This window comes from Oryx dammah, unplaced genomic scaffold (assembly GCF_014754425.2).
Source record: "Oryx dammah isolate SB20612 unplaced genomic scaffold, SCBI_Odam_1.1 HiC_scaffold_8, whole genome shotgun sequence".
Classification (NCBI taxonomy): domain Eukaryota; kingdom Metazoa; phylum Chordata; class Mammalia; order Artiodactyla; family Bovidae; genus Oryx; species Oryx dammah.
In genome coordinates, this window is record NW_024070192.1 from 39,342,992 (window position 1) to 39,370,196 (window position 27,205).

General features: G+C 52.7%; 3 protein-coding genes across 3 annotated transcripts in view; all 3 read left to right on the plus strand.

The window, feature by feature from the left end:
• PRPF8 (pre-mRNA processing factor 8) overlaps positions 1 to 9,934 on the plus strand; it is a 30,685-nt gene extending 20,751 nt beyond the window's left edge. The window contains exons 25-43 of the mRNA XM_040243794.1: positions 926 to 1,173; positions 1,276 to 1,455; positions 1,656 to 1,791; positions 1,874 to 2,043; positions 2,366 to 2,495; positions 2,613 to 2,759; positions 2,960 to 3,120; positions 3,426 to 3,617; positions 4,308 to 4,545; positions 4,682 to 4,810; positions 5,716 to 5,829; positions 5,912 to 6,085; positions 6,330 to 6,523; positions 7,270 to 7,509; positions 7,608 to 7,749; positions 8,717 to 8,857; positions 8,982 to 9,121; positions 9,223 to 9,425; positions 9,599 to 9,934. Of these exons, the coding sequence (XP_040099728.1) occupies positions 926 to 1,173; positions 1,276 to 1,455; positions 1,656 to 1,791; positions 1,874 to 2,043; positions 2,366 to 2,495; positions 2,613 to 2,759; positions 2,960 to 3,120; positions 3,426 to 3,617; positions 4,308 to 4,545; positions 4,682 to 4,810; positions 5,716 to 5,829; positions 5,912 to 6,085; positions 6,330 to 6,523; positions 7,270 to 7,509; positions 7,608 to 7,749; positions 8,717 to 8,857; positions 8,982 to 9,121; positions 9,223 to 9,425; positions 9,599 to 9,753 (3,234 nt within the window). The 3' untranslated portion in view covers positions 9,754 to 9,934. The remainder of the gene's footprint in view (positions 1 to 925; positions 1,174 to 1,275; positions 1,456 to 1,655; positions 1,792 to 1,873; positions 2,044 to 2,365; positions 2,496 to 2,612; positions 2,760 to 2,959; positions 3,121 to 3,425; positions 3,618 to 4,307; positions 4,546 to 4,681; positions 4,811 to 5,715; positions 5,830 to 5,911; positions 6,086 to 6,329; positions 6,524 to 7,269; positions 7,510 to 7,607; positions 7,750 to 8,716; positions 8,858 to 8,981; positions 9,122 to 9,222; positions 9,426 to 9,598) is intronic.
• A 520-nt stretch (positions 9,935 to 10,454) lies between these two features.
• LOC120866226 (Rab interacting lysosomal protein) lies at positions 10,455 to 13,723 on the plus strand. The gene is made up of 8 exons (XM_040243796.1): positions 10,455 to 10,931; positions 11,006 to 11,099; positions 11,188 to 11,294; positions 11,382 to 11,627; positions 11,883 to 12,028; positions 12,413 to 12,535; positions 13,175 to 13,264; positions 13,516 to 13,723. Exons 1-8 carry the CDS (start codon positions 10,704 to 10,706, stop codon positions 13,658 to 13,660), a joined length of 1,179 nt encoding a protein of 392 aa, XP_040099730.1. The 5' UTR covers positions 10,455 to 10,703; the 3' UTR covers positions 13,661 to 13,723.
• Positions 13,724 to 14,945: 1,222 nt separating this feature from the next.
• On the plus strand, positions 14,946 to 26,863 carry SCARF1 (scavenger receptor class F member 1). Its single transcript, XM_040243797.1, has 11 exons — positions 14,946 to 15,703; positions 15,939 to 16,000; positions 16,266 to 16,367; positions 17,199 to 17,724; positions 19,458 to 19,676; positions 20,076 to 20,204; positions 21,097 to 21,200; positions 21,819 to 21,939; positions 23,231 to 23,355; positions 23,442 to 23,588; positions 24,245 to 26,863. Exons 1-11 carry the CDS (start codon positions 15,486 to 15,488, stop codon positions 25,099 to 25,101), a joined length of 2,610 nt encoding a protein of 869 aa, XP_040099731.1. The 5' UTR covers positions 14,946 to 15,485; the 3' UTR covers positions 25,102 to 26,863.
• Positions 26,864 to 27,205: the final 342 nt, after the last annotated feature.

Genomic DNA, 27,205 nt, shown 5'->3' on the forward strand with positions numbered 1-27,205 from the left:
TGGATTTGTTTATTCTGGACGTTTACTATAAGTGGCCCATGGATATGACCTTTTTCATCTGGCTTCTTTCACTTAGCATGTTTTCAAGGTTTATCCATGTTATAGCATGTATGAGTATTTCAGTCCTTTTCATGGATAAATAATATTTTGTTATATGGTTGTACCACATTTTGTCAGTAGATGGACATTTGGGGATTTCCTATTTTCTGGCTATTATGAATAATGCTTTTATGAACAATCTGTATACACATTTTTAATGTGACTTTTTAATTAATGTATTTATTTAGGCTGTGTTGGGTCTTCACTGCTGTGCATGGTCTTTCTCTAGTTGGAGCAGGCGAGGGCTACTCTCTGGTTGTGTGTGGGCTTCCCATTGCAGAGGCTTCTCTTGTTGCAGAGCTTGGGCCCTAGAGCTCAGCCTCAGTAGTTGTGGCACATGGACTTAGTTGCCCTGTGGCGTGTGGAATCTTCCTGGAGCAGAGAGCAAACCTTTGTGCCCTGCATTGGCAGGTGGATTCTTAACCACTGGACCACCAGGGAACTCCATGTACACATTTTTGTGTGAACATAAGTTTTTATTTCTCTTGGGTATATTCCTGGGTTATTGGGTCACTCTGTTTAATCTTTTGAGGAACTGCCAGGCTGTTTCAGTGTGGCTATACTATTTTATATTCCCACTAGCGGTATATGATAATATTTTCTTCACATCCGTGCTAATACTTGTCAGTCACTCATCGCCATTCCAATGGGTGTTAAGTATATCTCATAGTGATTTTGATTTATACACACTTCGCTAATGACATTGAGCTCAGCTCTTTCTTGAGAACTAGAGAGAATTTAGCCAATTGTATCTAGTGATTCCCAGCCACACGCCCTCTCCCTATAAGGACTTATTGATAATTTACTTTCTCCCCACTGTCTTCAGATTGTGAATAAGTGGAACACAGCTCTTATTGGCCTTATGACATACTTTCGAGAGGCTGTGGTAAACACCCAGGAGCTCCTGGACTTGCTGGTGAAGTGTGAGAACAAGATCCAGACACGAATCAAGATTGGCCTCAACTCCAAGATGCCGAGTCGATTCCCCCCTGTCGTTTTCTACACCCCTAAAGAGTTGGGTGGACTTGGCATGCTCTCAATGGGCCATGTGCTCATTCCCCAGTCTGACCTCAGGTAGGACTTTGCTAAGAATCTTGCTAGACCCTGAGGAAAAGGGGATGTTTCTTTATGTTTAGCCTTTGTTTTTCTTCTAATCTTGGTTGTGCTCCCGAACAGGTGGTCCAAGCAGACAGATGTAGGTATCACACACTTCCGTTCAGGAATGAGCCATGAAGAAGACCAGCTGATTCCCAATTTGTATCGCTACATACAGCCATGGGAGAGTGAGTTCATTGATTCTCAGCGGGTCTGGGCTGAGTATGCACTCAAGAGACAAGAGGCCATTGCTCAGAACAGGTGGGCATCCACAAGGGTGTAGCAGTTCTTCAGAGGAGGTGGGGTGACCTTTGAGCCCTGCCTAGAGGTCAGGGCAGAGCATGCCGTATTTTGTGGAGTCAGGGAAGTAGGTTCTATATCTGACGATCTTTATCCTTGGCTAGGGAAGAATGCTGAACTTTTCATGTATGTATTTAAGTTTGATCTTTTCTCCTTGGCAGACGACTGACCCTAGAAGATCTGGAAGATTCATGGGATCGTGGCATTCCTCGAATCAACACTCTGTTCCAGAAGGATAGGCACACGCTGGCTTATGATAAGGGCTGGCGTGTTCGAACTGACTTTAAGCAGTACCAGGTACTGGAGGGGACTGTGGCTGTTCTGGAAACCTGGGGCAGTGGGCTCTTGGAAGCTTGACTGGGCCTGCCTTGCCTTCTAGGTTTTGAAGCAGAACCCTTTCTGGTGGACACATCAGCGGCATGATGGGAAGCTCTGGAACCTGAACAACTACCGTACAGACATGATCCAGGCCCTGGGTGGCGTGGAAGGCATTCTGGAACACACCCTCTTCAAGGGCACTTACTTCCCTACCTGGGAGGGGCTTTTCTGGTGAGGATTCTATTCTCTTCTTAGAGTTGCTAGTTGGTTTTTATTTTTTGGCAGTGCCACAGAGCTTGCAGGATCTTAGTTCTCTGATCAGTGATGAAACCTGCACCCCCTGCAGTGGACGTGTGGAGTCTTAACCACTGGACCACCAGGGAAATCCCTGTTCTCTCTACAGTGATCTCTCACATGTCACAGCTCTCTTGAATTCATCCCTTGTGTGCCTTTGTTTTCTACTGCGGTGTTTCCCAGACAGTCACCCCAGGAGGTCAGCAGTGCTCTGGGGGGATGGCAGGACATCACTTTACCTGATTTCTTTGTTTCCCAGGGAGAAAGCCAGTGGTTTTGAGGAGTCCATGAAGTGGAAGAAGCTCACCAATGCTCAGCGATCAGGATTGAACCAGATTCCCAATCGGAGATTCACCCTCTGGTGGTCCCCAACCATCAACCGAGCCAACGTGAGTGTGATTGGTAGAAATGGGAATGGGAAACTGAAGCAAGGGTTCTCCCTCCTTAACTATATCCTGAGAACCAGAGTCTCTCAGTCTCTACTGTCCTTCCCTGTCTCCCATCAGGTGTACGTGGGCTTTCAGGTGCAGCTGGACCTGACCGGTATCTTCATGCACGGCAAGATCCCCACCCTGAAGATCTCTCTCATCCAGATCTTTCGAGCTCACTTGTGGCAGAAGATCCACGAGAGCATCGTTATGGACTTGTGCCAGGTGCGCCTGAATTGAGGGGAAAGGCGCCACAGAAAGCCCAGTTGGCTCACTCGCTCTTTTGGGTGTGGAGATCCACCCTTGGAGCTCCAAGGATGAGACTTCTGTTGTGGTCCCAGCTGCGCCACTATCTTCAGTTCTGTCAGCCCCCACTGCAGGTGGGCTTCCATAATCAGTCATAACCTTTCCACCTTCGCCTCCAGGTGTTTGATCAGGAACTGGATGCACTGGAGATCGAGACAGTTCAGAAGGAGACAATCCACCCCCGAAAGTCCTATAAGATGAATTCTTCCTGTGCAGATATCCTGCTGTTTGCATCCTATAAGTGGAATGTCTCCCGGCCCTCACTGCTGGCTGACTCTAAGTAAGTGCCTTCTGACCGGGCCCTGGGCATCTGGGAACCTTCATTTTACTGTTCTTCTAGCAGCACTACTTTTGAAATTGTCCCTGGCTGCCTTTCTTTGTAATTAGAAGCCAGTGCTACCCCCTGATTCTGTCAACACCTTCAGCCAGGTCTGCTGATTGTCTGGTGCATCTTGCTGATCTCGAATAGGAGAGAGGTTGGTTTAAGATGTAGACAGAGCGATTGAGAGTTCTTGGTGTTCTGGGGATGTTGGTTATATCAGTGTCTTCTGGAAGCCTAGACTCCTGACCCCTCTCCACTTTCAGGGATGTGATGGATAGCACCACCACTCAGAAGTATTGGATTGACATACAGTTGCGCTGGGGAGACTACGATTCCCATGACATCGAGCGTTATGCCCGGGCCAAGTTCTTGGACTACACCACAGACAACATGAGTATCTACCCTTCGCCCACTGGTGTGCTCATTGCCATTGACCTGGCATATAACCTGCATAGGTAAGTTGAGGCTCAAAAGCATGTGTTTTTCATCAGCCCCATACTTTGTTTTAATTTTTAAAAATCATTTATTTTTAGTTGATGGATAATTGCTTTTCAACATTGTGTTAGTTTCTGCCATTCATCAGCATGAATTGGTCATAGGTATATCATATGGCTCCTCCCTCTTGAACCTCTCTCCCACCCCATTAATTTTTTTTTTTTTTTTTTCAAGGGGGGTCAGTTTTATTATTAGTCTTAGATGATTCAAGTGATAATTTTTATTTTATATTGAATTATAATTGATTTACAGTGTTGTGTTAATGTCAGGTGCACAGCAAAGTGACTTAGTTATATCTGTATCAGTTTTTCTTCAGATTCCATATAGGTTATTACACAGTATTGAGTTATCTGTGCTATACAGTAGTTCCTTGTTATTTCTCTGTTTCATATACGGTGGTGTATATGTTATCAGCCTCCTAATTCATCCCTCCCCCACCCCATACTTCAGTATGCATGTGCTTTTTGGTTTGCTGAGGTTTGCCGGTTTGCTCGTCTGGGTCACTGACTCTTCCTCGCCTCTGTGTACATGATCAGACATTTTCATCTCAGCCTGGCGAACAGTCTTTTCTTCCTCTGTATTTGCATTTTGTCCTGTTCCTGGGACTTCTAGTCTGGTCTTAATCTTTCTTGCCTCTTCCCCCTTCACAGTGCCTATGGAAACTGGTTCCCTGGCAGCAAGCCTCTCATACAGCAGGCCATGGCCAAGATCATGAAGGCAAATCCTGCCTTGTATGTGTTACGTGAACGGATCCGTAAGGGGCTGCAGCTCTATTCATCTGAGCCCACTGAGCCCTATCTGTCCTCTCAGAACTACGGTGAGCTCTTCTCCAACCAGATTATCTGGTTTGTGGATGACACTAATGTCTACAGAGTGACTATCCATAAGGTGAGAGTTAGACGCATGTGGGAGTGTGGGGCTTTGTATATGCCTATGGGAGGGTGACTGGGCAAGTGTGTGCATACTGAAAGGAAGGCAGGCTGATTGTGTCTAGACTGTGATAACTGATGTAATCATTCTTTAGACCTTTGAAGGGAACTTGACCACCAAGCCCATCAATGGGGCCATCTTCATCTTCAACCCACGCACAGGGCAGCTGTTTCTCAAGATAATTCACACATCTGTGTGGGCTGGACAGAAGCGTTTGGGGCAGGTGAGCCTGTTAAAGGGTAGAGAGGCTATAGAACCTTGCTGCCTCTTATTCTTTGGTATTGGGTGGATGTGTGAGAGAGAATCTCCCTATTTCTCTCTTTGCAAGTTTGAGGGTATCTCATTTACACTTTTCCCCCTGAATTACTTAACTTGGGAAGTGTTCTTGTAAGAAGTCCAAGAATAATTGAGGTCCTTCATCACCCACTAACTGGGCTTTCTGCTTCGTGAGTTATCTGTACTATACAGTAGTTCCTTGTTATTTATCTGGATCTTCTGTCTCTAACCTATCTTGAAGAGGGCTATGAAAAATCATCTTTCTAAAGGGAACACACTCTTAAAATGTTGGTTTCACCAAATCTCTTCTCTACCTCAAAGCCTTTAGTAACCCCTTACTTCTTGCTAAGTTAACTCTGGTTTTCTAGGTACTTAATATCTAGGTAGGCTGTCATTTGTCCAGCCACAGTTTCTTGTCCTCTGTAGCATGTCCCCTCTGGCAGTCAGTCTAGGATCCTGGTATCCCAAACCCTGGTGAACATCTACGCCTCTGTGGCTTTGTTAGAATTAACTCTTCTCTTAGCTCTGTTAATCACTGTCTTACTCAATCCTCAAGACTTCTTTCTTTGTGCAACTTTTTGTGAACTTTAGCCTTTGTTTCTTTTGTCCCTGACATAGTGTGTATATCGTCAAACAGTAGCTTGTGTGAGTTTTCTCTGGCCAGCTAGGTTGAAACATCCTTTGGGGCAAGACAATTGGACATTTTTTCTATAGCTCTTGAGTACCTAACAGTTAGTAGCATACAGTAGAAACATAGGGTAAGGGTAAGTGTTTCAAGACTGGGATGTTCTGTTCTATCTGACCTGGGAGGGCAGAGACTCAGTTTCCCTGTCCTCCTTTCTTGTTTATTAGTTGGCTAAATGGAAGACAGCTGAGGAGGTGGCTGCTCTGATCCGATCTCTGCCCGTGGAGGAGCAGCCCAAGCAGATCATTGTCACTAGGAAAGGCATGCTGGATCCACTGGAGGTGAGAGGTGGTGAATGAATAGAAGGAAGAGGGCTGAGACCTGCTGGCTCTGTTTCTAAACTTGGACTTGATCTTGTCTCAGGTGCACTTGCTGGACTTCCCCAATATTGTGATTAAAGGATCAGAGCTCCAGCTCCCCTTCCAGGCTTGCCTCAAGGTGGAGAAGTTTGGGGATCTCATCCTTAAAGCCACTGAGCCGCAGATGGTTCTCTTTAACCTCTATGATGACTGGCTCAAGACTATCTCATCTTACACGGTATGAAATCACCTTGCTGGGAGCGTCACTGAGAAGAGTGGGTTTGGGATCACAAGAAAGTCCTGTGCCTTAGCTTTCTCACAGGCCTCTTGGGGGCTTATTTTCACCTCATCCACCTGTGGATGAGCCAGTGCCCCTGTCTTTGGTGAGGGGGACCCCTTAGGGGTGAGTCTCCGAAGGGATGGGCTGGAGGAGAGGGAAGAGCGTCCAGTTGCTGACCCCACGCCGCCACACCTCTCCGCAGGCCTTCTCCCGCCTCATCCTGATCCTGCGTGCCCTGCACGTGAACAACGACCGCGCGAAGGTGATCCTGAAGCCAGACAAGACCACCATCACAGAGCCGCACCACATCTGGCCCACTCTGACCGACGAGGAGTGGATCAAGGTGGAGGTGCAGCTCAAGGACCTTATCTTGGCTGACTACGGCAAGAAAAACAAGTGAGCAGGGGTGGGGGCTACAGAGGAGAGCTGCAGGGGGTGAAACAGGAGGCTCAGTGTATGGTTTCTGGGATTTTTGAAACATTTTAAGTCGAGACAATTCTCAAGAAACTGTCATGGAGATGCCTATAGGTAGTATCTTCTGATGGTACAGGAAGTGTCCATGTCTCAGGGCTCAAGCTGACTCTTGGGCACTGTTCCTCAGCAGAGGAACTGTTGCCATTTTGAGCAGGGTGTTTCTTTACTGCCCATGCAGTCCAAGAAGTTCTCACATCCCAGACCCATCCCAGACCCCACAGTAGCACAGCTAATAACACATACACACACTTTCCTTTTTTCTCTTTCCCTGCCATTTTTGCAACCAAAAATGTCCATATATTTCCAGATACTGGTAAGGGTGGCTGACGTGTCAACTCTGATTGAGAACTTGTTTCAGGATTTTCGTGTTTGAAAGTTTTTCCAGTTTTAGGGCACTTTTTGTTGAGGTAGAGTGGGAGGTGTGGTTGCTAAATCTGGTTTGAGCATGGTCAAAAGGTGTACAGGCACAGGGTCAGCCTGGGATGTGACAAATCTGATCCATATTAGTGTATTTCCACTTCACACTTGCTGTGTAAGTATCACTTAGGATTGTCAGGGGTCAGGGTACACATGGGCTCCGTTTCTCACCCAGTTAACATGCTTGCAGTTAGGGGCATAAGTGACCAAGGGAAAGGATCATTGTGGTGTGACTCACACTGTCCCCACAGTGTGAATGTGGCATCACTGACACAGTCAGAAATTCGGGACATCATCCTGGGGATGGAGATCTCAGCGCCATCACAGCAGCGGCAGCAGATCGCTGAGATTGAGAAGCAGACCAAGGAACAGTCGCAGCTCACTGCAACCCAGACCCGCACTGTCAACAAGCATGGTGATGAAATAATCACCTCCACCACCAGCAACTACGAGACCCAGACTTTCTCCTCTAAGACTGAATGGAGGGTCAGGTAGTACATAGGGCAAGACGGGTGGGGATGGGAAGGCCTGCTGGTGCCGCATGAAGTGCTTGAGTTGAAAAATGCCAACATTCCCTGCCTGTTTTTAGGGCCATCTCTGCTGCCAACCTGCACCTAAGGACCAATCACATCTATGTTTCATCTGATGACATCAAGGAGACTGGGTACACCTATATCCTTCCCAAAAACGTACTTAAGAAGTTTATCTGCATATCTGACCTTCGGGCCCAAGTGAGTGTGTTTGTCCATCTAGGCCACAGTGTGTGCTAAGCATTTATGAGCCTAAAACTCACCTGACATTTCTTGGAACTGGAGGTGATGGTTTTGAAATTCATGCATGAGTAAAGTATATGTAAGGATAGCCAAAACAGGGAGGAAGGTTTTGGCCCCCACCAGATACCAAAGCATTTTAAAGCTATGGCAATTGAGAGGAGGATGTGTGATTGGCCTAGAAGTTATTGGAAAGAAGTATCATACAGTCAGAAACAGATTCATGTGTATACAGTAAATCAGGTGTATCACTTGAGGATTCCACTTTATCTGTGGGATTGTGTTTTATGATATTGAAATAGTCAGCAAAGGGAGACTTGATCCCTACTTTGTAGCACTTACAGAAGTAAAATCCAGGTGGAATAAAAATCTGGATGTAAAATACTAAACTCTAGTTATTAGAAGAAAATATTTATTGTCTTAGTGATGGAATAATCTTAAATAAGATATACAGCACAAAACCATCATCAAAATGATTAACTTGTGAGTGACAAAGAGTACCACAAAAGACAAAAACAGGAAGAAATAAAAGATAACTAAAAGATTGGGCAAAGAGTTTGAAGGTAGTTTTGAAGAGAAACCGAGGGTGGAAAAAGTGCTGTGGAGTGCTGGGTTTAAAGATGTGTACTGCTTGTTGAATGCCTGATCTGTGTGCTCGTGTGCTCATTTGTTTATGGATACTGTGCTTAAATACTTAAATAATCAACTGGGGAATGTGTGAGCAATGCCGAGTCCTGGACCCCACTCAAGATTCTGATGTGATTAAGTCTGAGATGAGGTCCATGTTTAACATTTTGAATAAGTACCCCCAGGCTTTTTTGATGTAGGAGATTCTGGCCACATTTTGGGGAACTCTGACCTTGTTCCTGGAGAAGGGAATTAAGCTGGTTCTAAGAATCTCTTTGGTTCCTGACCCCCTTGTCTCCAGATTGCAGGATACCTGTATGGGGTGAGCCCACCAGATAACCCCCAGGTGAAGGAGATCCGCTGCATCGTGATGGTACCACAGTGGGGCACTCACCAGACTGTGCACCTGCCTGGCCAGCTGCCCCAGCACGAGTACCTCAAGGTTAGTGGAGGAAGTGGGAGAGCTGCGGCATCCTGCTCTCGGGGTGGTGGAGGGAAGGCAGAGGTTTTACTCTCATGGGTGGGATTCCTGGGCCCTAAAGAGCTTTCCACCGCTCTTCCTATAGGAGATGGAACCCTTAGGTTGGATCCATACTCAGCCCAACGAGTCTCCCCAGCTGTCACCCCAGGATGTCACCACCCATGCTAAGATCATGGCTGACAACCCATCTTGGGATGGCGAGAAGACCATTATCATCACCTGCAGGTGGGCTTGAGCCCCCTTGGGAGGAAGGGTGATGGGAGGCATTGTGGCCAGGGCCCAGAATGGTGGCCTGAGCTCTGACTCTGTCTTCATTTCTCTTCCAGCTTCACACCAGGCTCCTGCACCCTGACAGCCTACAAGCTGACCCCCAGTGGCTATGAATGGGGCCGCCAGAATACAGACAAGGGCAACAACCCCAAAGGCTACCTACCCTCGCACTACGAGAGGGTCCAGATGCTACTGTCGGACCGCTTCCTTGGCTTCTTTATGGTCCCTGCCCAGTCCTCATGGAACTACAACTTCATGGGTGTGTGGGGCAGGGTGTGGGCTGGGGGCAGGGGTGCACAGGAAAGTGGGCATGAGGTTAGGCTACCGCCCTTAGCACTTGGGCCCAGATTCTGGTTTAGAGATGGCCCAGGGACCCAGGCTGGGTGAGGCAGGTGGACCTTGCCAACGTTGGCCTCTTCCTTCTCCTCCAAGGTGTCCGGCATGATCCCAACATGAAGTACGAGCTACAGCTGGCAAACCCCAAAGAGTTCTACCATGAGGTGCACCGGCCCTCCCACTTCCTCAACTTCGCTCTCCTGCAGGAGGGCGAGGTCTACTCTGCGGACCGAGAGGACCTCTATGCATAGTCGTCTCCTCACCTCTTGCTCCAGCCTTCTGGTCAAGGCTAGAGCCTGTGGCCCCACAGACAAGCTGGTGATATTCAGCAGCTTGGCCCCTTTTTCCTCTCTTCTGTGCTTGTGATGTTGTTGACCTCCTGGTGACTTGTAATTGTGAAAAAGTATAATAATAAATTTTGTATAAATAGGAGGTTTTGAAGCTTTTTTTCCCCTGAGCTCAGATTCTGGATGTAGGGATGGCAGAAGCTGGACGTGTTCACAGCAAGCTGCTGGACTGAGCCTTGAGTCCCCCTGTTCGGAGCTGTGGGGATAAATATCCTCTAAGCTCAGTGAGCTGAAGGGAAGTTGGGCTTTCATACCCCTGCTGCTATGACCACATTTGCCAGTTTTTCCCAACAGTTTTTCCCAAAATACTTGTAAATGCTCACTGCTTTTCAGCAGCATCTCTCACAGCAGTCACTATTTTGAGTGTAGAAGCTCCTGGCTTGTTCTCTGTAGCTGCAGAGCCCAGCTTAGCCCCTTAAGCTTTGTGTCACTCTCAGCCTGTCCTGGAAATAGGCACATGGCTGGACAGTTGGCTTCCGCTGGTTGAGGTCAGTGACAGCCCGCCTACCTCTCACCTCTGGGCTGGAGAGTTGGCAGCCAAGTCAGGCCCCATGACTCTAGACACAGGGGTGGAGCCTGGTGTGGACACTGGGGAGGGCTTGACGAAAGTGACCACTTAACAGCCCTGGGCCTCAGCTCCTGGACGCCTGGCCGGAATGTCCTACTTCCTGTGACCTTGGGGGCTTTAACAGGGCCCTGAGACTCTTACAGCCTTTTCCTTGAGTTGCTCCTCCCTTGTCGCTCCTACCCCGCCCTCTACTGTCCTAAGCCGCTTCCTGGGCCAGGACTGATTGGCTTTTTCCTGCCTCAGTTGGGGGAGGAGGGTGTCGCAGCCCTGGTCGCCTTCGGGGGACATGGAGCCCAGAAGGGCGGTGCCTGGGGCGCATGGCTGCGGGCCTCGGGTGGCCGCGGGATCGGGGACGGCCGCAGAGCTCGTGTACCACCTAGCGGGGGCCCTGGGCGCTGAGCTGCAGGAGCTGGCGCGCCGCTTCGGGCCAGAGGCCGCAGCCGGACTCGTTCCGCTGGTGGTGCAGGCGCTGGAGCTCCTGGAAAAGGCGGCCGTGGGGCCCGCCCCGGACTCGGTAAGTCATGGCGCCCTTCCCCAGCCGCCCGCCTGGGCCAGCGGGGGCTGACCTTAACAGCGCTGCCTTCCCAGCTGCAGGTATCCGCACAGCAGGCGGAACTCGAGCTGCGGCGGCTGAGAGAGGAGAACGAGCGCCTCCGCAGAGAGCTGCGCTCTGGACCACAGGGTGAGTGCGGGCCTGCAGGGCTCCGTGGTCGGGGCGGCTCAGGGCTCCCCGTCTCGCGGGCCCGCCGCTGAGAACGCCCCTTCCTCAGAGGAGCGCGCTCTGCTGCGGCAGCTCAAGGAGGTGACCGACCGCCAGCGGGACGAACTCCGGGCGTACAACCGCGACCTGCTGCAGCGCAGCCAGGAGACTGAGGCGGTGAGGGCGGGGTGGAGGGATGTGCCGGGGGCGGGCCCTGCAGGCCCTCAGGCGCCCAGCCCACCAGCCCCTTGGCTCCGCCCACAGTTGCAGGAGCAGCTGCAGCGCCTCCTGCTGGTGAATGCGGAGTTGCGGCAGAAATTGGCCGCGGTACAAACCCAGCTACGCGCCGCGCGGGACCGCGAGAGCGAACGAGAGCAGCAGCGCGAAGCGGCCGTGGAGCCGCCTCCAGAACCGGTTCAGGGCCAGGCCGCGGGGCCCGAGTGCCAGCAGAGGCGGGAGTCCGAGCACGCGACCGCGGGTACAAGAGCCCCGGGGACCCCCGAGGACCCGGTGAGTGCCCTATGAGAGAACGGTCCGGCTCTTGGTGGGCACTCGGGAAAGTTTTGCTGTACTGAGTAGCAGGGCCAACAGGCTAGCTAGAAGGTGATTACGAGTGTGCGCCACCAGCCGGCCTCTGCCCCTACTCTCAGCCAGAGCCCCGGCCTGGCACCCCTGGTAGCGCCCTGGCCTCCCAAGGCTCCCTGCCAGTCCTCTCGCGTCCCTGTCCAACCGAGGCGCCCACTGACCAAGCCTGTCCTTCCACAGGCGGATGCCCCGCTGCCGCCAGGGCTCCCCGCCAAGGCAGGGCAGTGCGGCTTCAGTCGAGAGGAGGTTCAGCAGATCCTTCAGGAGCGGAATGAGCTCAAAGCCAACGTGTTCCTGCTGAAGGAGGAGCTGGCCTACTTCCAGCGGTGAGGGCGCCAGGCAGGGCCCAGAGGCTCGGGGGCGCCAGGCGCACCTGTTCCCTGGCCTCGGTTCACCCGCCTCATTCTTTGAGTGGTTGATACGTCCATGGTGTCGTGTGCCAGGCACCATGCTGGGCACTGGAGGACGGGAGTCACATAGTCCCTGTCCTCTTGGATCTTCTTTCATACCGGGGAGGGCCAGTGCTGAGGGTCAGCAGCAGCGGCTGTCAAGGAAGTACTCCCAGGAGGGGTGACACCTAAGCTTAGGGGCGGAGGGGTTAGCAAGGCAGAGCGTTCCCAAAAGGGGGAACAACATGCACAGGTACTTGAGTCTAGACCTATTCTTAGCATCCCCACTGCTTTGTCTCTGCCCTTCCTCCTCCTCTGTAGGGAGCTGCTCACAGCCCACCGGGTCCCTGGGCTTCTGCTCGAAGCCATGAAGGTAGCTGTCAAGAAGCAGCGGAAGAAGATCAAGGCCAAAATGTTAGGGACTCCAGAGGAAGCAGAGAGCAGGTAAGTCCCGGCCTCCATTCCCACTGAGCCTGGTCACCTTCTGAACCCATTGCCTCAGACTGCACTTGTCACCTAGCTTAGCCACCTCTGGAACCTGCTAACCTGGCCTGGTCACCCCCCCACCCACCCGCAAGTCTGCCGTGCTGAGCCCGCCGCCTTCTCGCTGGATCACAGCTGCTCCTACCTGCCCTGCTCGCTGCACATCCTGGCTCTGCTTCTCCACAGTCGGTTTTCGGTTTCTTTGGTTTCTTGTCTTGGCTGCATCTGTTCTCAGGCAGGTAAAGTGAAGGCTGTAGCTGTAGGCTCTGTCCACGGCCTGCTATGTATCTGGCTAGAAAATAAAAGCGCCCTAAGATGTCCTCTGTCTCCCCAGATTTCCCTTCTCTCCAGCTTTTCCTTTTTTTTATTTTATGTTGGCGTATGGTGGATTAACAGTGTTGCGTGACAGTTTCAGGCGCACAGCAGAGTGATCCAGTTTCCTTCACTCCAGCTTTGGGGGCCCCAAAGTCGCTCTGTCCTCCCCTTCCTGCTTCTGGGGGCTGCACAGAAGGCTGAACATAGTGGACTCCCCTTGGCCCTCAGGGCCTTGATAAAGGACCCTCACGTCTCCTCTCCTCTCTTTGCTCTTCTCCGCCTCAGTGACGATGATGATGGCTCATGGCTCCTGCTCTCCAGCGATAAGGGAGACCATTCTGAACCCCCAGCCCCTGAGTCCAGAATACGGAGTTTGTATGTTGAGGAAGGGAAGGACGAATGTGGTGGGGGTGGAGGGTGGAGGGGCCCACCTTCCCTCCTGCTGCCCTAAGCGAGCAGCATGCCCATACCCTCCTGCTCCTCTGGTGGTCCCTTTACTGCCCCCTGCCTCGTGCTGCCCTTTCTTGCTCTGGGTCCCCTTTTTACAGCACCCCCTGCTCCCCTCAGCCCCTGTACTTGACCTCCCTGGCAGCCAGGCTCAAAGCACCTCTTGGCTTCCCCCCCAGCTTTGGCCAGTGGTATCGGGGTGAAACAGAGGCCCCTGGGACTGAGACCAGCAGTGTGGCTCCCAGCCAGCTACAGGGAGGAGAGGAGACCCCGCAGCCACCCCACCTGGAGCTGGTGGGCAGCCCGACAGCCCCCAACTCCTGACGGGTCCTGCTGTGCTCTCAATGAACATCTTTGTTTGGGGTCTCAGCTGCCCCAGAGGCCTGACTTTGGAGTCTGTCTGTGGTTGGATGTGTGACCTCAAAGGACTGGGCTCCGTCCTTCCCTGCCCTCTTCCCTGGCTCTTCTCTAATCCTGGTCCAAGTCTGATGGGAGCTCAGCCTACTTTCTTTCCTATCAGTTCAGTTCAGTCGCTCAGTGGTGACTGACTCTTTGCAACCCCATGGACTGCAGCACACCAGGCCTCCCTGTCCATCCCAGAGTTTACTCAAAGTCATGTCCATATCAATAACCCCAGATATGCAGATGACACCACCCTTATGGCAGAAAGTGAAGAAGAACTAAAAAGCCTCTTGATGAAAGTGAAAGTGGAGAGTGAAAAAGTTGGCTTAAAGCTCAACATTCAGAAAATGAAGATCATGGCATCTGGTCCCATCACTTCATGGGAAATAGATGGGGAAACAGTGGAAACAGTGTCAGACTTATTTTTTGGGGTTCCAAAGTCACTGCAGATGGTGATTGCAGCCATGAAATTAAAAGACGCTTACTCCTTGGAAGAAAAGTTATGACCAACCTAGATAGCATATTCAAAAGCAGAGACATTACTTTGCCAACAAAGGTCCTTCTGTTCAAGGCTATGGTTTTTCCAGTGGTCATATATGGATGTGAGAGTTGGACTGTGAAGAAGGCTGAGCACCGAAGAATTGATGCTTTTGAATTGTGGTGTTGGAGAAGACTCTTGAGAGTCCCTTGGACTGCAAGGAGATCCAACCAGTCCCTGGGAGGGATTGGGGGCAGGAGGAGAAGGGGATGACAGAGGATGAGATGGCTGGATGGCATCACTGACTTGATGGATGTGAGTGAGTGAACTCCGGGAGTTGGTGATGGACAGGGAGGCCTGACATGCTGCGATTCATGGGGTTGAAAAGAGTCGGACACGACTGAGCGACTGAACTGAACTGAACTGATGTCCATTGAGTCAGTGATGCCATCCAACCATCTCATCCTCTCTCGGCCCCTTCTCCTCCTGCCTTCAATCTTTTGCAGCATCAGGGTCTTTTCCAATGAGTCAGTTCTTCCCATCAGGTGGCCAAATTATTGGAGTTTCAGCTTCAGCATCAGTCTTTCCAATGAATATTCAGGAATGATTTCCCTTAGGATGGACTGGTTGGATCTCCTTGCAGTCCAAGGGACTCTCAGGAGTCTTCTCCAAAACCACAGTTCAAAAGCACCAATTTTTTATAGTCCAAGTCTCACATCCATACATGACTACTGGAAAAACCATAGCTTTGACTAGATGGCCCTTTGTTGGCAATGTCTCTGCTTTTTAATATGCTGTCCTTCCTATACCTCTGTGCCAAGCCTTGGGGGCCAGATGAAAGTGCCGCTTCTCTGAGTTTGTTTCCCCATCTGTGAAACGGAGAGCTGACTGCCCTCCTCCCAGATGTTTGTACAGATGGCCTAAGCTATTGGAATAAAGCAACTGCCTGTGATAGCCAGAAATGGCTCCACGTCTGTCTGCCAGTGATCCCCTCTGCCCAGCTCTGCCAGGATGGCCCCTTGGTTGTCACTGATGGGGGGGCCTTCTCCCCTCTCCCACTTTTCTTGGTGAATGTGACCTAACAGATTCCCATGTCTCACCCGCTCGCCTGTCCTGGGATCTAGGACTTACAGCCTCATCTTCCTGCCTGCTCCGGATTCAGACCAGCCCAGAAGCCTCCACTCAGCTCTCGCCATTGGCCTTCCCTTTCCTTTCACTGTTCTGGTGTCTGCTTCTCAGCGCCTGCCCACTGTCTCAGGGAGGTGCCTCATGGCAGCCCGCCCCTCAAGCCTGGTTTCCTCAGGAAAAGCCTGGGGAGGAAGCAGGAAGGGGGTTGAGCGCTGTGGGGGCCAGACTGACCCAAGCCCTCCCACTGCACTGGCCGCCATGGGGCCGGGGCTGCTGCTCGCTCTGCTGCTGCTCGGGGCTCTGGGGGCCCCGGGGACTGAGCTGGATGCCGGGGGGCAGCATGTCTGCAAGGCCAGCAGGTGGGTCTTGTGGGAGTCTGATGAGGGGGGAGGAGGACATGAGGAAAGGGGCTAAAGCAGGAGGGGCTCGGGGACAGCCTGGAAGGCGGTGGGGTGGCCAGGGACAGAGCGGAAAGGGTTTGCGGACGTGGGGCTGTTAACCTTGGCCAGGCCTACCAGATGGGGCTGAGGCCAGCGACAGTGATCCACCTGCAGGGCCAGGCTGCCCCCCGGCTGACCCCTCTCTGCCCCATAGCCCCTCTGCTGAGCTCCAGTGCTGCCCAGGCTGGAGGCAGAAAGATCAAGAATGCACCATCCGTGAGTAGCCAGGATGGTCCCACCCACCCCACCCCACCCGCCACTGGAGGAGAAAGGAGGACAGAGCCCAATGACCCTTCCTTCCTACCCACCCTGGGGTCTGTTTGCCCTCCTGAGCCCTTGTGCCAGGGTCCCTCCTGTGACCCAACCCCCTGGCCCCAAGGAAATAGCCCTTGATGGACAAGGGCAGCGGGAGCCAGTGAGAGGGACAGAGTGTCCCCTGGCCACACCCCTGTCCTTCCAACCTGGGTGGGGTGTTTTCCAGCCATCTGCGAGGGGCTGGATGCCTGCCGGGAAGACGAGGTATGTGTGAAACCAGGCCTCTGTCGATGCAAACCTGGATTCTTCGGAGCCCAGTGCAACTCCCGTGAGTCCTGAGTGTCTCCTGAAGGTTGAAGGCGCCGGGCAAGACTCGGGGAGAGGGGAGGTGAAGCAGGTAGCAAAGTAATCTTACAAGAGCAGGGCCAGAGTCCCTCCAAGCTTCGCTGAGGAAACAGGTCCGGAGACAGGAAGTGACGCACTCCCGGGGATGCCCTGAATCATCGGGTTTCTATGCCATCCTCTAAGTCCTCCCACAGGTTCATTTCTGGGCTGTTCATCTTCCCTTTCAACTTCCTGAAAGATGCTGGAGATCCCCGTTGACTGCAAAGTGAATGTGCTCTCAGTCTCATACACCTTATGCGAGTCTGGAGGGTGCCTGGATTGTCCACCTTCTCTGGCACAAAGAGGGGCTTGGCAAAGTGGTTGGTGGGCAGCCAGCCGCCAGGGGTCGGGGTTGAGAGGAGATGCTGGGGGTGTGTGGCTTCTTCCACGACCCCAAGGGCAGCCTCCAGGCCTGGATAGACACAGTTGGGGGCGGGGTACCCAAAGAGAGGGAGGAAGGGGCCCCAACGCAGGCCCACCCACTTCAGTGTGGCTCTGGACAGGCCCCTTTTCCACTCTTAAGTGTGTTCTGGAATGTGGACGTGGGAGGCTAGGCCAGTGCTAACAAGCCTTGTGGTTCAGAGTCGGGGGCAGGAAGTGAGCTGTGCCCCAGGGGAACAGGCTGTCCCCAGCTCCTGGAGGGTGGGCCTGCTCCCCCCAGCACACACTTCCTTGTGCCAGGGTCCTTCCTGGCACATAAGGGGGCGTGCAGAGAGCATCCGTGCCCGGCCCCGAGCCCGCTGACCCTCTTCCGTCCCCCCTTGCCCTGCCGCAGGCTGCCCGGGCCAGTACTGGGGTCCCGACTGCAGGGAGGTCTGTGCCTGCCACCCGCACGGCCAGTGCGAACCGGCCACCGGCGTGTGCCACTGCCAACCCGACCGCTGGGGCGACCGCTGCGAGTTCCCGTGCGCCTGCGGTACCCACGGCCGCTGCAACCCCGAGACCGGAGCGTGCCGCTGCGATCCCGGCTGGTGGTCGCCCACGTGCCGCCGCCCCTGCCAGTGCAACCCCGCGGCGGCGCGGTGCGATCAGGCCACCGGCTCCTGCCTGTGCGAGCCAGGCTGGTGGGGCCGCCGCTGCAGCTTCCGCTGCGCCTGCCACGGCTCGCCGTGCGCGCAGGAGTCGGGCCGCTGCGCCTGCCGGCCGGGCTGGTGGGGCCCCGAGTGCCGGCAGCCGTGCGAGTGCGTGCGCGGCCGCTGCAGCGCCGCCTCCGGCCAGTGCACCTGCCCGCCCGGCTTCCGTGGCGTGCGCTGCGAGCTGCCCTGCCCCGCCGGCCGGTACGGACTCCAGTGCCGCGACAGGTGAGCCAGGGTGAGAGGGAGGGAGGAGGGCGTGCGAAGGAGCAGGAGAGAATGAGAGGGGCGGGCGGGGGCAGAAACTTGCGCAGAAACAGACAAGGGTGGGGTGAAAGGGGGCAAAGAGATCCTCGATGCCCCTAAGTCCAGCCTCGCCCACACTTTCATCTGGTTACAGTGGAATAAAATACTCCTAGCAAGCTGTAGAAACAGGACAAAAGAAACACAACAGATCACATGGCAAAAGGGCTATTGCAGGGTCTCTCTGCCACTCAGGGTCTTTCAAACTTTGACCCGGTCCGCCCACTTTAAGAAATGTTTTACATTCTATTATATATGTATTCAGTTCAATTCAGTCACTCAGTTGTGTCCGACTCTTTGCGACCCCAGGGACTGCAGCAGGCCAGGCCTCCCTGTACATCACCAACTCCCAGAGCTTGCTCAAACTCATGTCCATGGAGTCAGTGATGCCATCCAACCATCTCATCCTCTGCCATCCCCTTCTCCTGCCTTCAATCTTCCCCAGCATCAGGGTCTTTTCCAATGAATCAGTTCTTTGCATCAGGTGGCCCAAGTCTTGGAGCTTCAGGTTCAGCCTCAGTCTTTCCAATGAATATTCAGGACTGAATATTCCTTTAGGATTGAATATTCAGTCCTGAATATTTCCTTTAGGATTGAGGGACTCTCAAGAGTCTTCTCCAACACCACAGTTCGGAAGCATCAATTCTTTGGTTCTCAGCTTTCTTTATGGTCTGTTTATTTCTTTATTTATACACACGATATACATATATATCATACATGTATATGATGGGCTGTATATTAACTGAAGTAAAAAATTAAGCTGACAACACATATATATATGCACGTATATATATACACCCAAATGTTTTCTGTTCTCTCTTTTTTAATTCTGGTCAGGATCTGTTAAATTGATTTTATGAACTCCCCTTCTCCCACTAACGAGTCTGATCCACGCTCATGATCCCAGATAATTAAGTCTCTGGAGGGAGAAAGTTCAAATAAGGATGAAGGTGATATTAAGATAAGTCTTACTGGAAAAGTTGTTAAAAAGAGTAGATCCTAAGAGTTCTTGTCACAAGGAGGAAAAAAAAAAACACTTTAGTTTTTGGTTTCCATATGAGATAATGGGTGTTAACTAGACTTTTCCTGGTAACCATTTCACAGTATATATATGCTGCACACTTTGAATTCATAATAGTGCTGTATGTCAATGATAACCCAGTAAACCTTAAAAAAATCTAAAGATAAAATGCTAGTGGTGAAAACAGGCACCTGTTGCATTTTTAAATGCACAAAATAGGAGAGGAGCTAAGCTAGTGAGGCCTGTTCACACCAGACCTCTGAGGTGGCGAGGGTGGAAGGGAGGCAGGGGAAGGGGAGGACTGGGAAAGGGGAGGGAAGGAAACCCTGCGCAGAAGGGAGGCCGAGGTTGGGTGGTAACTTGGTTTTCCTGGCTGGGCTGGGAACTCATGGGGACCCTGGGATCCAGGGAAGGCTGGGGCTCAGAATGTTGGGAGGGGGTTAGGAAAGGGCTGGAATCCTATTAGAGCCTCAGAGATAGTCTGTCCAGCCTCTTTGTTGTACAACATGGGGAAACTGAGGCTCAAACCTGCCTGAATGGCCCTGTTGGAACCAAGATGCTCTCTAGACCCTGGAGGCCTGGGTGGGTGCGACATCCATCCGCCTCCCAGGGCTCCCTGGACTTCTTCTCTTCCCAGCTGTGGCCACTGCAAGCAGAATAAGCCATGCTCTGCAGACACAGGCAGCTGCGAGGCCTGCAAGCCAGGCTGGAATGGGACCCAGTGCCACCAGCCCTGCCCTCCTGGCACCTTTGGGGAGAACTGCAGGCAGCAGTGCCCCCACTGCCGGCTTGGAGAGGCCTGTCAGCCAGACACTGGGCACTGTCAGCACTGTGAGCCTGGCTGGCGGGGGCCCAGGTGAGGGGCCAGCCTGCTCAGGGTGGGGTATACCTTCTAGATGCTTGCTCCAGCTGCTCCCTCTCAGAGAGCTGCCCCCTCTTCCAAGCATATAGTCACACAACCCCATGGGGCCCACCTTTGGGTGAAAACTAAGGCAGGAGACCTGGGTGATGATGTGGCCCTGGGCAGGCCCCCCACTACTCAGGCTTCCCACCCTTATCTCCCTCCAGGGATCTATAGTCTGTCACCTATTGGGTCTGATCTCAGATTCAAGGCCCTGCTTGTACATGAGCTTCACTGCTGAATGAGTAGACGCTTGGGTCTCTGAATCTAGAAGTATGGGAGAATATGGGTGGGGCCCTTGCAGGGGCGGTCAGGCTGGCCTTGTTCTCCATTCTGAGTCGCCTCTCACTTCAGGTGCGAAGACCCCTGCCTGATTGGCACCTTTGGGGAAGGTTGTGGCTCTACCTGCCCCACCTGTGTCCAGGGGACCTGTGATGCTGTGACCGGGGAGTGTGTCTGCAACGCCGGCTACTGGGGGCCCAGGTGAGGACTGGGAGGAGGAGGGGCCTAGGTCAGGCCTCTGTGCAGTCTGCTCCCTAAACTTCCCCACCTGGGCTTCTCCACCGCCCACCCAGCACACTCATAACTAAGAAGGTGTTCCTCTGGTTGTGGAATTCCTCTGGTATTCCTCTGCATCTTCCAAAGGGGGCTCAGTAGTAGAAGCAGAACCAGCTCAGTCGTGTCCGACTCTGTGTGACCCCATGGACTGTATGTAGCCTGCCAGACCCCTCTGTCCATGGGATTTCCCAGGCAAGAACACTGGAGCTGGTTGCCATTTCCATCTCCAAGGGATCCTCCCAACCCAGGGATCAAACCCGCCTCTCCTGCACCTCCTGCCTTGCAGCGGATTCTTTGCCACTGAGCCACCTGGGAATGTCAGCGTCGCCAACGTCAGGTTCTCCCACCCGTGGGACAGAAGAGAGAATTAACTGGCAGAGATTTCCTCTTACAGAGAGGACCCAGGCCCAGAGAGTTAGGCCGGGGCTGGGCCTTGCCCAGACCTCCAAACTCGAGGAAGTCTGGATTCCACTGGCATCTTGCTTATTTCAATGATAGCGCCAAGTGGACATGGAGTGAAGATCGTGAGAGGTGGACCCTGCCTGAGGCTTGCACCCTGGGGGGCCTGGGAGCCAAGGGGCAGTTTGTGGATGGTCTCTCTGGAAGATGGGCTTAGGGGCTAAGGGATTCTTATAAACACTGCCAGGGGTGGGGTGCTTAGAATGTGGCTCAGAGGTCAGAGGAGTCTGGCTGGGCATGCTTCAGGGGAAGTCTGTGTGGCAGGGGGTGGGGAGCAGTGCCCAGAAATCTACCGTCTCCTGCCCACCTCCATGCCTTCTCAGCCAGCCTCCCGCTTATCTCCCCTGTCCCCCCAAAGCTGCAATACTTCATGTCCATCTGGCTTCCATGGAAACAACTGCTCTGTTCCCTGCGAATGTCCAGAGGGAAGCTGCGACCCTGTCTCTGGGGCCTGCCAGCTGGGTAAGCTGGAACAAAGAGTACAGGGTGAAGTAGCTAGGGGAAGGGAGGCCTTCTTTTTTTTTTTTTTTTCGGCTGTACTGCATGATATGTAGGATCTTAGTTCCCTAACCAGTGATCGAAACCGCACCCCATGCAGTGGAAGCTGGGAGTCTTAACCACTGGTCTGCCAGGGAAGTCATGAAAGAATGGCCCTTGACACAGGCTCCGGGACTTCCTTACTTGCTAGAAAGGCTAAGCCCACTTCAGAGATGCTCTCTCTATCTGAAATCTGTATGGGTGTTTTGGAGCCCCCCAAACACATGACAGAGCCCTGGTCCCCTGAGAAAACAGGCTAGCACTGGGTACACAGGGCTGGACACTGGGGTGTCTCATCAGGCCTGAGAATTGGGGCAAGAGTTTGTGGAACAGGCCGTGGACCATCAGGAAGGGACAGACCAGCAGGGAGGCTGCCTGGAGGAGGGGGCCTCCAAGCTGAGCTGAGTCTACATCTCTCAGAGGAGGGGGAGGGCCCCACAGGTGGGAGATTCTGAGGAGAAGGCAATGCAGAGCTAGAGATGAGACACGATGTGTGGGAGACAAGAAGGCCCCGAATATGTGTCTGTCCCCTGCCCTCCCTAGGATCTCATAGTCAGGACGCCGCCCTCATCGCGGGCATCCTCGTACCTCTGCTCCTGCTTCTCCTGGCCATCGCCTGCTGTGCCTGCTGCTGCTGGGCTGCCCGGCTGGACCCCAAGGACAGGTGAACTCAGGCCCCTGTCTTCCCAACCCCACAGCTCAGGCCATGGGTGGAAGCAAGGTGGTATCTATGGTTTCCTTTCTGGGATGGAGATAGGCTGATCTTGTCACACATGTAGGTCCAGAGGTAATGAGGTAGCTGGCCATGGGTGTGGCCTGGAGACACCAGTTCAGCCACCTGCCCTTCTCAGATACTTCCAGGGGTGGAGGGTGTGGGGGAGCAGGCACCAGGCTGGCAGAAGGCAGAAGCAGCAAGATAGCTCTGGGTGGGGAGGCAAAGAGATGTGAAGGGAGAATGCCGTGAAAGCCTGTGCAAGGGTTCAGCAGAGAGCGTGGTTTTCCGAGAAAAGGAGAGGCGAGGAGGGATTGAGGCTTGGGGGCTGCTGCGGGGAACACTTCGCACAAGAGCTTTGTTCCTTTATGAAACCTCTTCGTACTTCTCGGCCCCTTGGAAGCTCAGAGCAGTGTGGACGGAGGTTTTGAGCAAGGCACTTGAGGGCAGGGGATTTGCCTTCTCAATTCCCAGGACGACACAGACCCAAGGTGACCCTGTAGTCACTGGCCCGCATGAAGCCCGTGCCGTTTTCTGGACTCCGTTTTGTCTGGTGTGCTGTTGGTTCACTCGCTGCCCCTTGAGCATGTCCCTCTTGTCTGTGGGGGTGTCATCAGAGCCCAGACCTAGGAGGCCCTACCCTGGGGACCTAGTGCTCGAGGGAAAGAAGCCCCTCGCTCAGGAACAAGGACGTGTGCACAGTCTGTCTGAGGAATGGCAATGAGTGAAGCAGTCGCTTCCAGCTTGGGGGTGGGGACAAGGGTGGGCTTCCCAGAGGTGGTGTCACTTCCAGAAAGATCAGTGAGCTGGGGCTCAGCGAGGATGATAATCACACAGCGCTGCATTTGGGGGCAGCCCTCTGTGTAGCTGGTGCTATGCTGGGTCCTGAAAAAGAGCTCTGATAGATAGGAGTTGTTGTCCCCATTTTACAGATGAGGAAGTTGAGGCCCAGAGAGGCTAAATCAGAGCCAGACTGGCCACCTTGTGACTCTGGAGCCATGCTGCCCTCTGTGTCAGGCCTGGATCTCTGGGTCAATATTATATATATATATATATATATATATATATATATATATATATATATCTCCATATCTCAGTTTGGATTTTACTCTGTAGTCACAGAGAGTAATTGAGGTAGACATAGTCACTTTGTCACACGAACCATGGAGTCAGAATGGTCCTGGGCCTTTTCTCCTGCCCTAGTCAGGGCTCTCCCACACTGACCATTCTCCCTTGCCCTCAGGCCAGTGAGAGATGGAACCACCATGTCCAGGATGAAGCTGCAGGTCTGGGGGGCCCTGACCTCCAGCCTGGGCTCTGCGCTGCCCTGTGGTTCCCTCAGCAGCCACAAGCTTCCCTGGGTGACAGGTAAGTGGATGCTGAAGGTCAGGGGTTGCCAAGGGACAAGGCGTCCCCTCGGGTGCTGCACTTGACCTGGAGCCCCTCCCCCACAGTCTCGCACCACGACCCGGAGATTCCCTTCAACCACAGCTTCATCGAGCCGCCCTCCGCCGGCTGGGCTTCGGACGACTCCTTTTCTTCAGATTCCGAGTCTGGAGAAGAGGACGAGGGTCCTGCCTACTGCATACCACCCCAAGAAGGTAGCCCCCAAACAGCCTCCCCGCCCCCTGAGCCAGCCTGCTCATCACACCCTCTTCTTTATTCCTTCAGCAGACATGTAGCAGGCGCCCACTCTGTGCCCATCACGGTTCTTGGCTGTGGGATGCAGTCAAGAACAAGAGAGATGCCTGCCCTGCCCAAGCTTATAGTCTACGAGACAGTAGGTGGTAGGACAGAGTGATACATACTTTCACGGGGGACATGCGAGTAGGGGCTCGTAATCCAGCATGTCAGGGGTGACAGGGGTCAGAGACGATGTCTCTGTGTTCATGGTATTGGAGTTGAATCTGGCACAATCACTAGGAGTTAGCCCAGGGGCAGGGAGAAACGGCCATGACATTTCAGGAAGAGGGAACAGTGTACACAAAAGGCAGTAAGTAAGAAGGACATGGCCAGGTGGCACTGAGAGGGTTTTAGCGTGGTTGGAGTGGTATTATCACAAAGTTGCGGAGAACAGTGAGAATAGAGGGTAGCGGCGGTAGTCTCTGCCTGAATAGCCCTTTTCCCTGGCTCTCTGCATCCTCACCCTCTCCCTTGTTCCATTTTGGGGGCCTCCCAAAAGATGCTGAGCTGGGTAAGTAAGATGGACTGGGGAGCCCAGCCCAGCTTCAGTCGAGCACTTCTGTCTCCTCTCCAGGGATGGTCTCTGCGGCCCCAGCGGAATCCTCAGAGGCCAGCCTGGCCGGAGGCCCCTTCCCTCCCCCTGAGGATGCCTCCACACCGTTTGCCATCCCGCGCACTTCCAGCCTCGCCAGGGCCAAGCGGCCATCAGTCTCCTTTGCTGAAGGCACCAAGTTTGCACCGCAGAGTCGCCGAGGCTCCGGGGACCTCTCCAGCCCGCTCCGAAAGCCCAAGAGGCTCTCCCGGGGGACCCAACCAGGTCCCGAAAGCCAGGAGATTGAGGAGCCCACAGGCCCACAAGTGGAAACAGATGGGGCCCCTCCTGGCACTGCCAGCCTGAGGGATTCAGCTGCTGGTCGCCGCCGGCTCCCACTTGGTGGCCGGACAGTGGCTGAGCGTGTGGAAGCCATCGAGGGCAGCGTCCAGGAGAGCTCAGGCTCTGTCAGCACGATCTACATGTTGGCAGGGACACCCCGGGGACCTGAGGGCCCCGTCCGATCTGTCCTCCGCCGTTTTGGTAGCTTCCAGAAAGGCCAGGCAGAACCCAAGGTCAAGAGTGCCATCCCCAAGCCTCCACGTCGGGCCCTGAGTCGGAACAAGGGCAGCCCCAGGCTGGACTCTGGCTCTGCCCATCAGAGCCCCAGCTCAGCCATGAAGGAGGAGCTGACTGGGGCCTTGGAGTCTGCAGGGACTGGGTCAGAAGAGGGGGCCAGAGCCCTGGGGGGCGGCATCAAGAGTTCAGGGGGTGGCCAGGAGCTGGCCCCTGAGGATGGTCCTCTAGGACAGGATCCCCAGAAGGTGGCTGACGAGGAAGGGCAGGAGGAGCCCCAGTATGAAAATGTTGTACCCATCTCTGGGCCACCGGACCCCTGAGGATCTTGAATTTCGTGAGTGGGAAGATGGTGGATGGGGCTTAGGCCTCAGATTGCCCCGATCAGATTGTGTTTTGTGCTGAGAATATCCCAGGGCCAGAAAGACATGCCCCCTTGCGCTTTCACCGGGAAATGTCAGTGCTGGAGGCCAGTTGGCTCTGGGTCCTAGCCAAGCTCTGGGAGTGGGTCTGGAAGGCCTGGGCAGAGACCCCACCGGATGGGGTCAGGAAGGGGGAAGAGATGACTGCAGGGACTTTTTCTCTGTTGTCCTGGGCTCTGTGTTGTCCCAGGCTCTTCTTTCCTTCATTTGCAAAACATTTTTCTGAAATGGGAAACAACCTAACTGTTGGATGATAAAAGATTAAAGAGATATTCCTTATGAAAGGTTCCTAAACAACCAACTAAATCAGGTTGTGTAAGAATATGGGAGCTTGTTCATGCGATCCTGTTACATATAAATCATGTTTCCTTTTTACAAATTTCATTCCTTTTGGCCTCAGAATACATGTTTAGAATTCTTCCATTTTGTGTTTATTTTGTGACTGTTTTATAGACTTAAAAAAAAAAAAGATGTGAGGGGGACTTCCCTGGTGGTCCAGTGGTTAAGAATCTACCTTGCAATGCAGGGGACTTGGGTTCCATTCCTGGTCAGAGACCTATGAGACCCCACATGCTGCAGAGCAATGAAGCCCACGGACCGCAACTAGAGAGCCCGAGTGCAGCAACTACTGAAGCCTGCCCACTCTGGATTCCATGCGCTGCTACTAAGACCTGACATAACCGAATAACTAACTATTTTTAAAGAAATAAAAAAGTTAGATGTACGTAAAAAACATTTGAAAGAAAGGTATCACATGGCATTTTTCTCTGGAAGAGGAGAGTGCGGCGGATTATTTTCTTAAATTTACACACAATTTGCAAATTTCCTACATTCTTTTTTTACTTTTCTCACTAGGTTGAATTTTTTAAAATTATAACAAGCAATGTTGTTTGTTAAAAATAAAAAGTACTAGGCTTCCCTAGTCCCATTGCTCAGTGGTAAAGAATCTGCCTGCAAAGGCAGGAGACATGAGTTCAGTCACTGGTCTGGGAAGATGCCACATGCTGCAGAGCCCCGGAGCCCAGGAGCCACAGCTACTGAAGCACTTGCGCCCTGAAGCCTGTGCCCCACAACGAGGGAGGCAGCACAGTGAGAAGCGCGCACACAGCCCCTGGAGAGAAGCCCCTGCTCACCACCGCCAGAGAGACACCTGTGCAGCGATGAAGACCTAGCACGGCCGGAATAAATAAAAGCTCAGAAATAAACAAAAGGCACTAACATTATAGACATGTCTAGAGTAAAAGTCAGATTTTCTTTCTCCTCAAGGGATTCTGTGGGATAAGGGAGGGGCCAGACTTAATTTTCATGGAATGCCTCTTGGTCTAGTCCTGAATTCTTTCCTCACATACTTGCGTTACCCAGACAGGAAATAAAGATCAAACCCCTCTGTCCCAATGTGTAGAGAAGCTCATGAACAGTTTAGATGCTTCCTTTCAGATGTTTTTCTGCGCGCATGAGAAGAGCGTCTCATTCTGTAGTTTGCTATTTTACTTAACAATGTGTCCTGGCTATCTTTAGATGTTAGTTAATATAAAACTACCTCTTTTTATAAACACTGGGATTGCATCATGGGGAACTAACACAGGTTGTTTAAGCCATCCCCTACCTATGGGGATGTGGGTTGTTTCTAATTATTTTGCTCCAATGAATGACGCAGCGGCCAGCTCGGTCTGCACCTCTTTCTGTATTAGTGCAGTGTTTTTACAGAAGAGATTCCTAGAAGTGGAATTGCTGGGTTATGGGGTAAGAATATTAAACATTTGAGTATTTAATCCAAATGGCCCGCCCAAAAGAGCTGAATGGCTTTGTGTTCTCGTAAATCATATTGGTATCTGTTTCCCCACACCCAATCTGATAGGTTAGAGATGGCATCTCATTATTATTTTAGCACACACAAAAAAATCTCTAAAGCAATAACATGTTAAAGCTTCTTAAAAAGTCAAACTCTTTGTACAGATAAGTGTTTTGTTTTTGTGAGGTTTTTTTTTTCTTTGGCCATGCCATG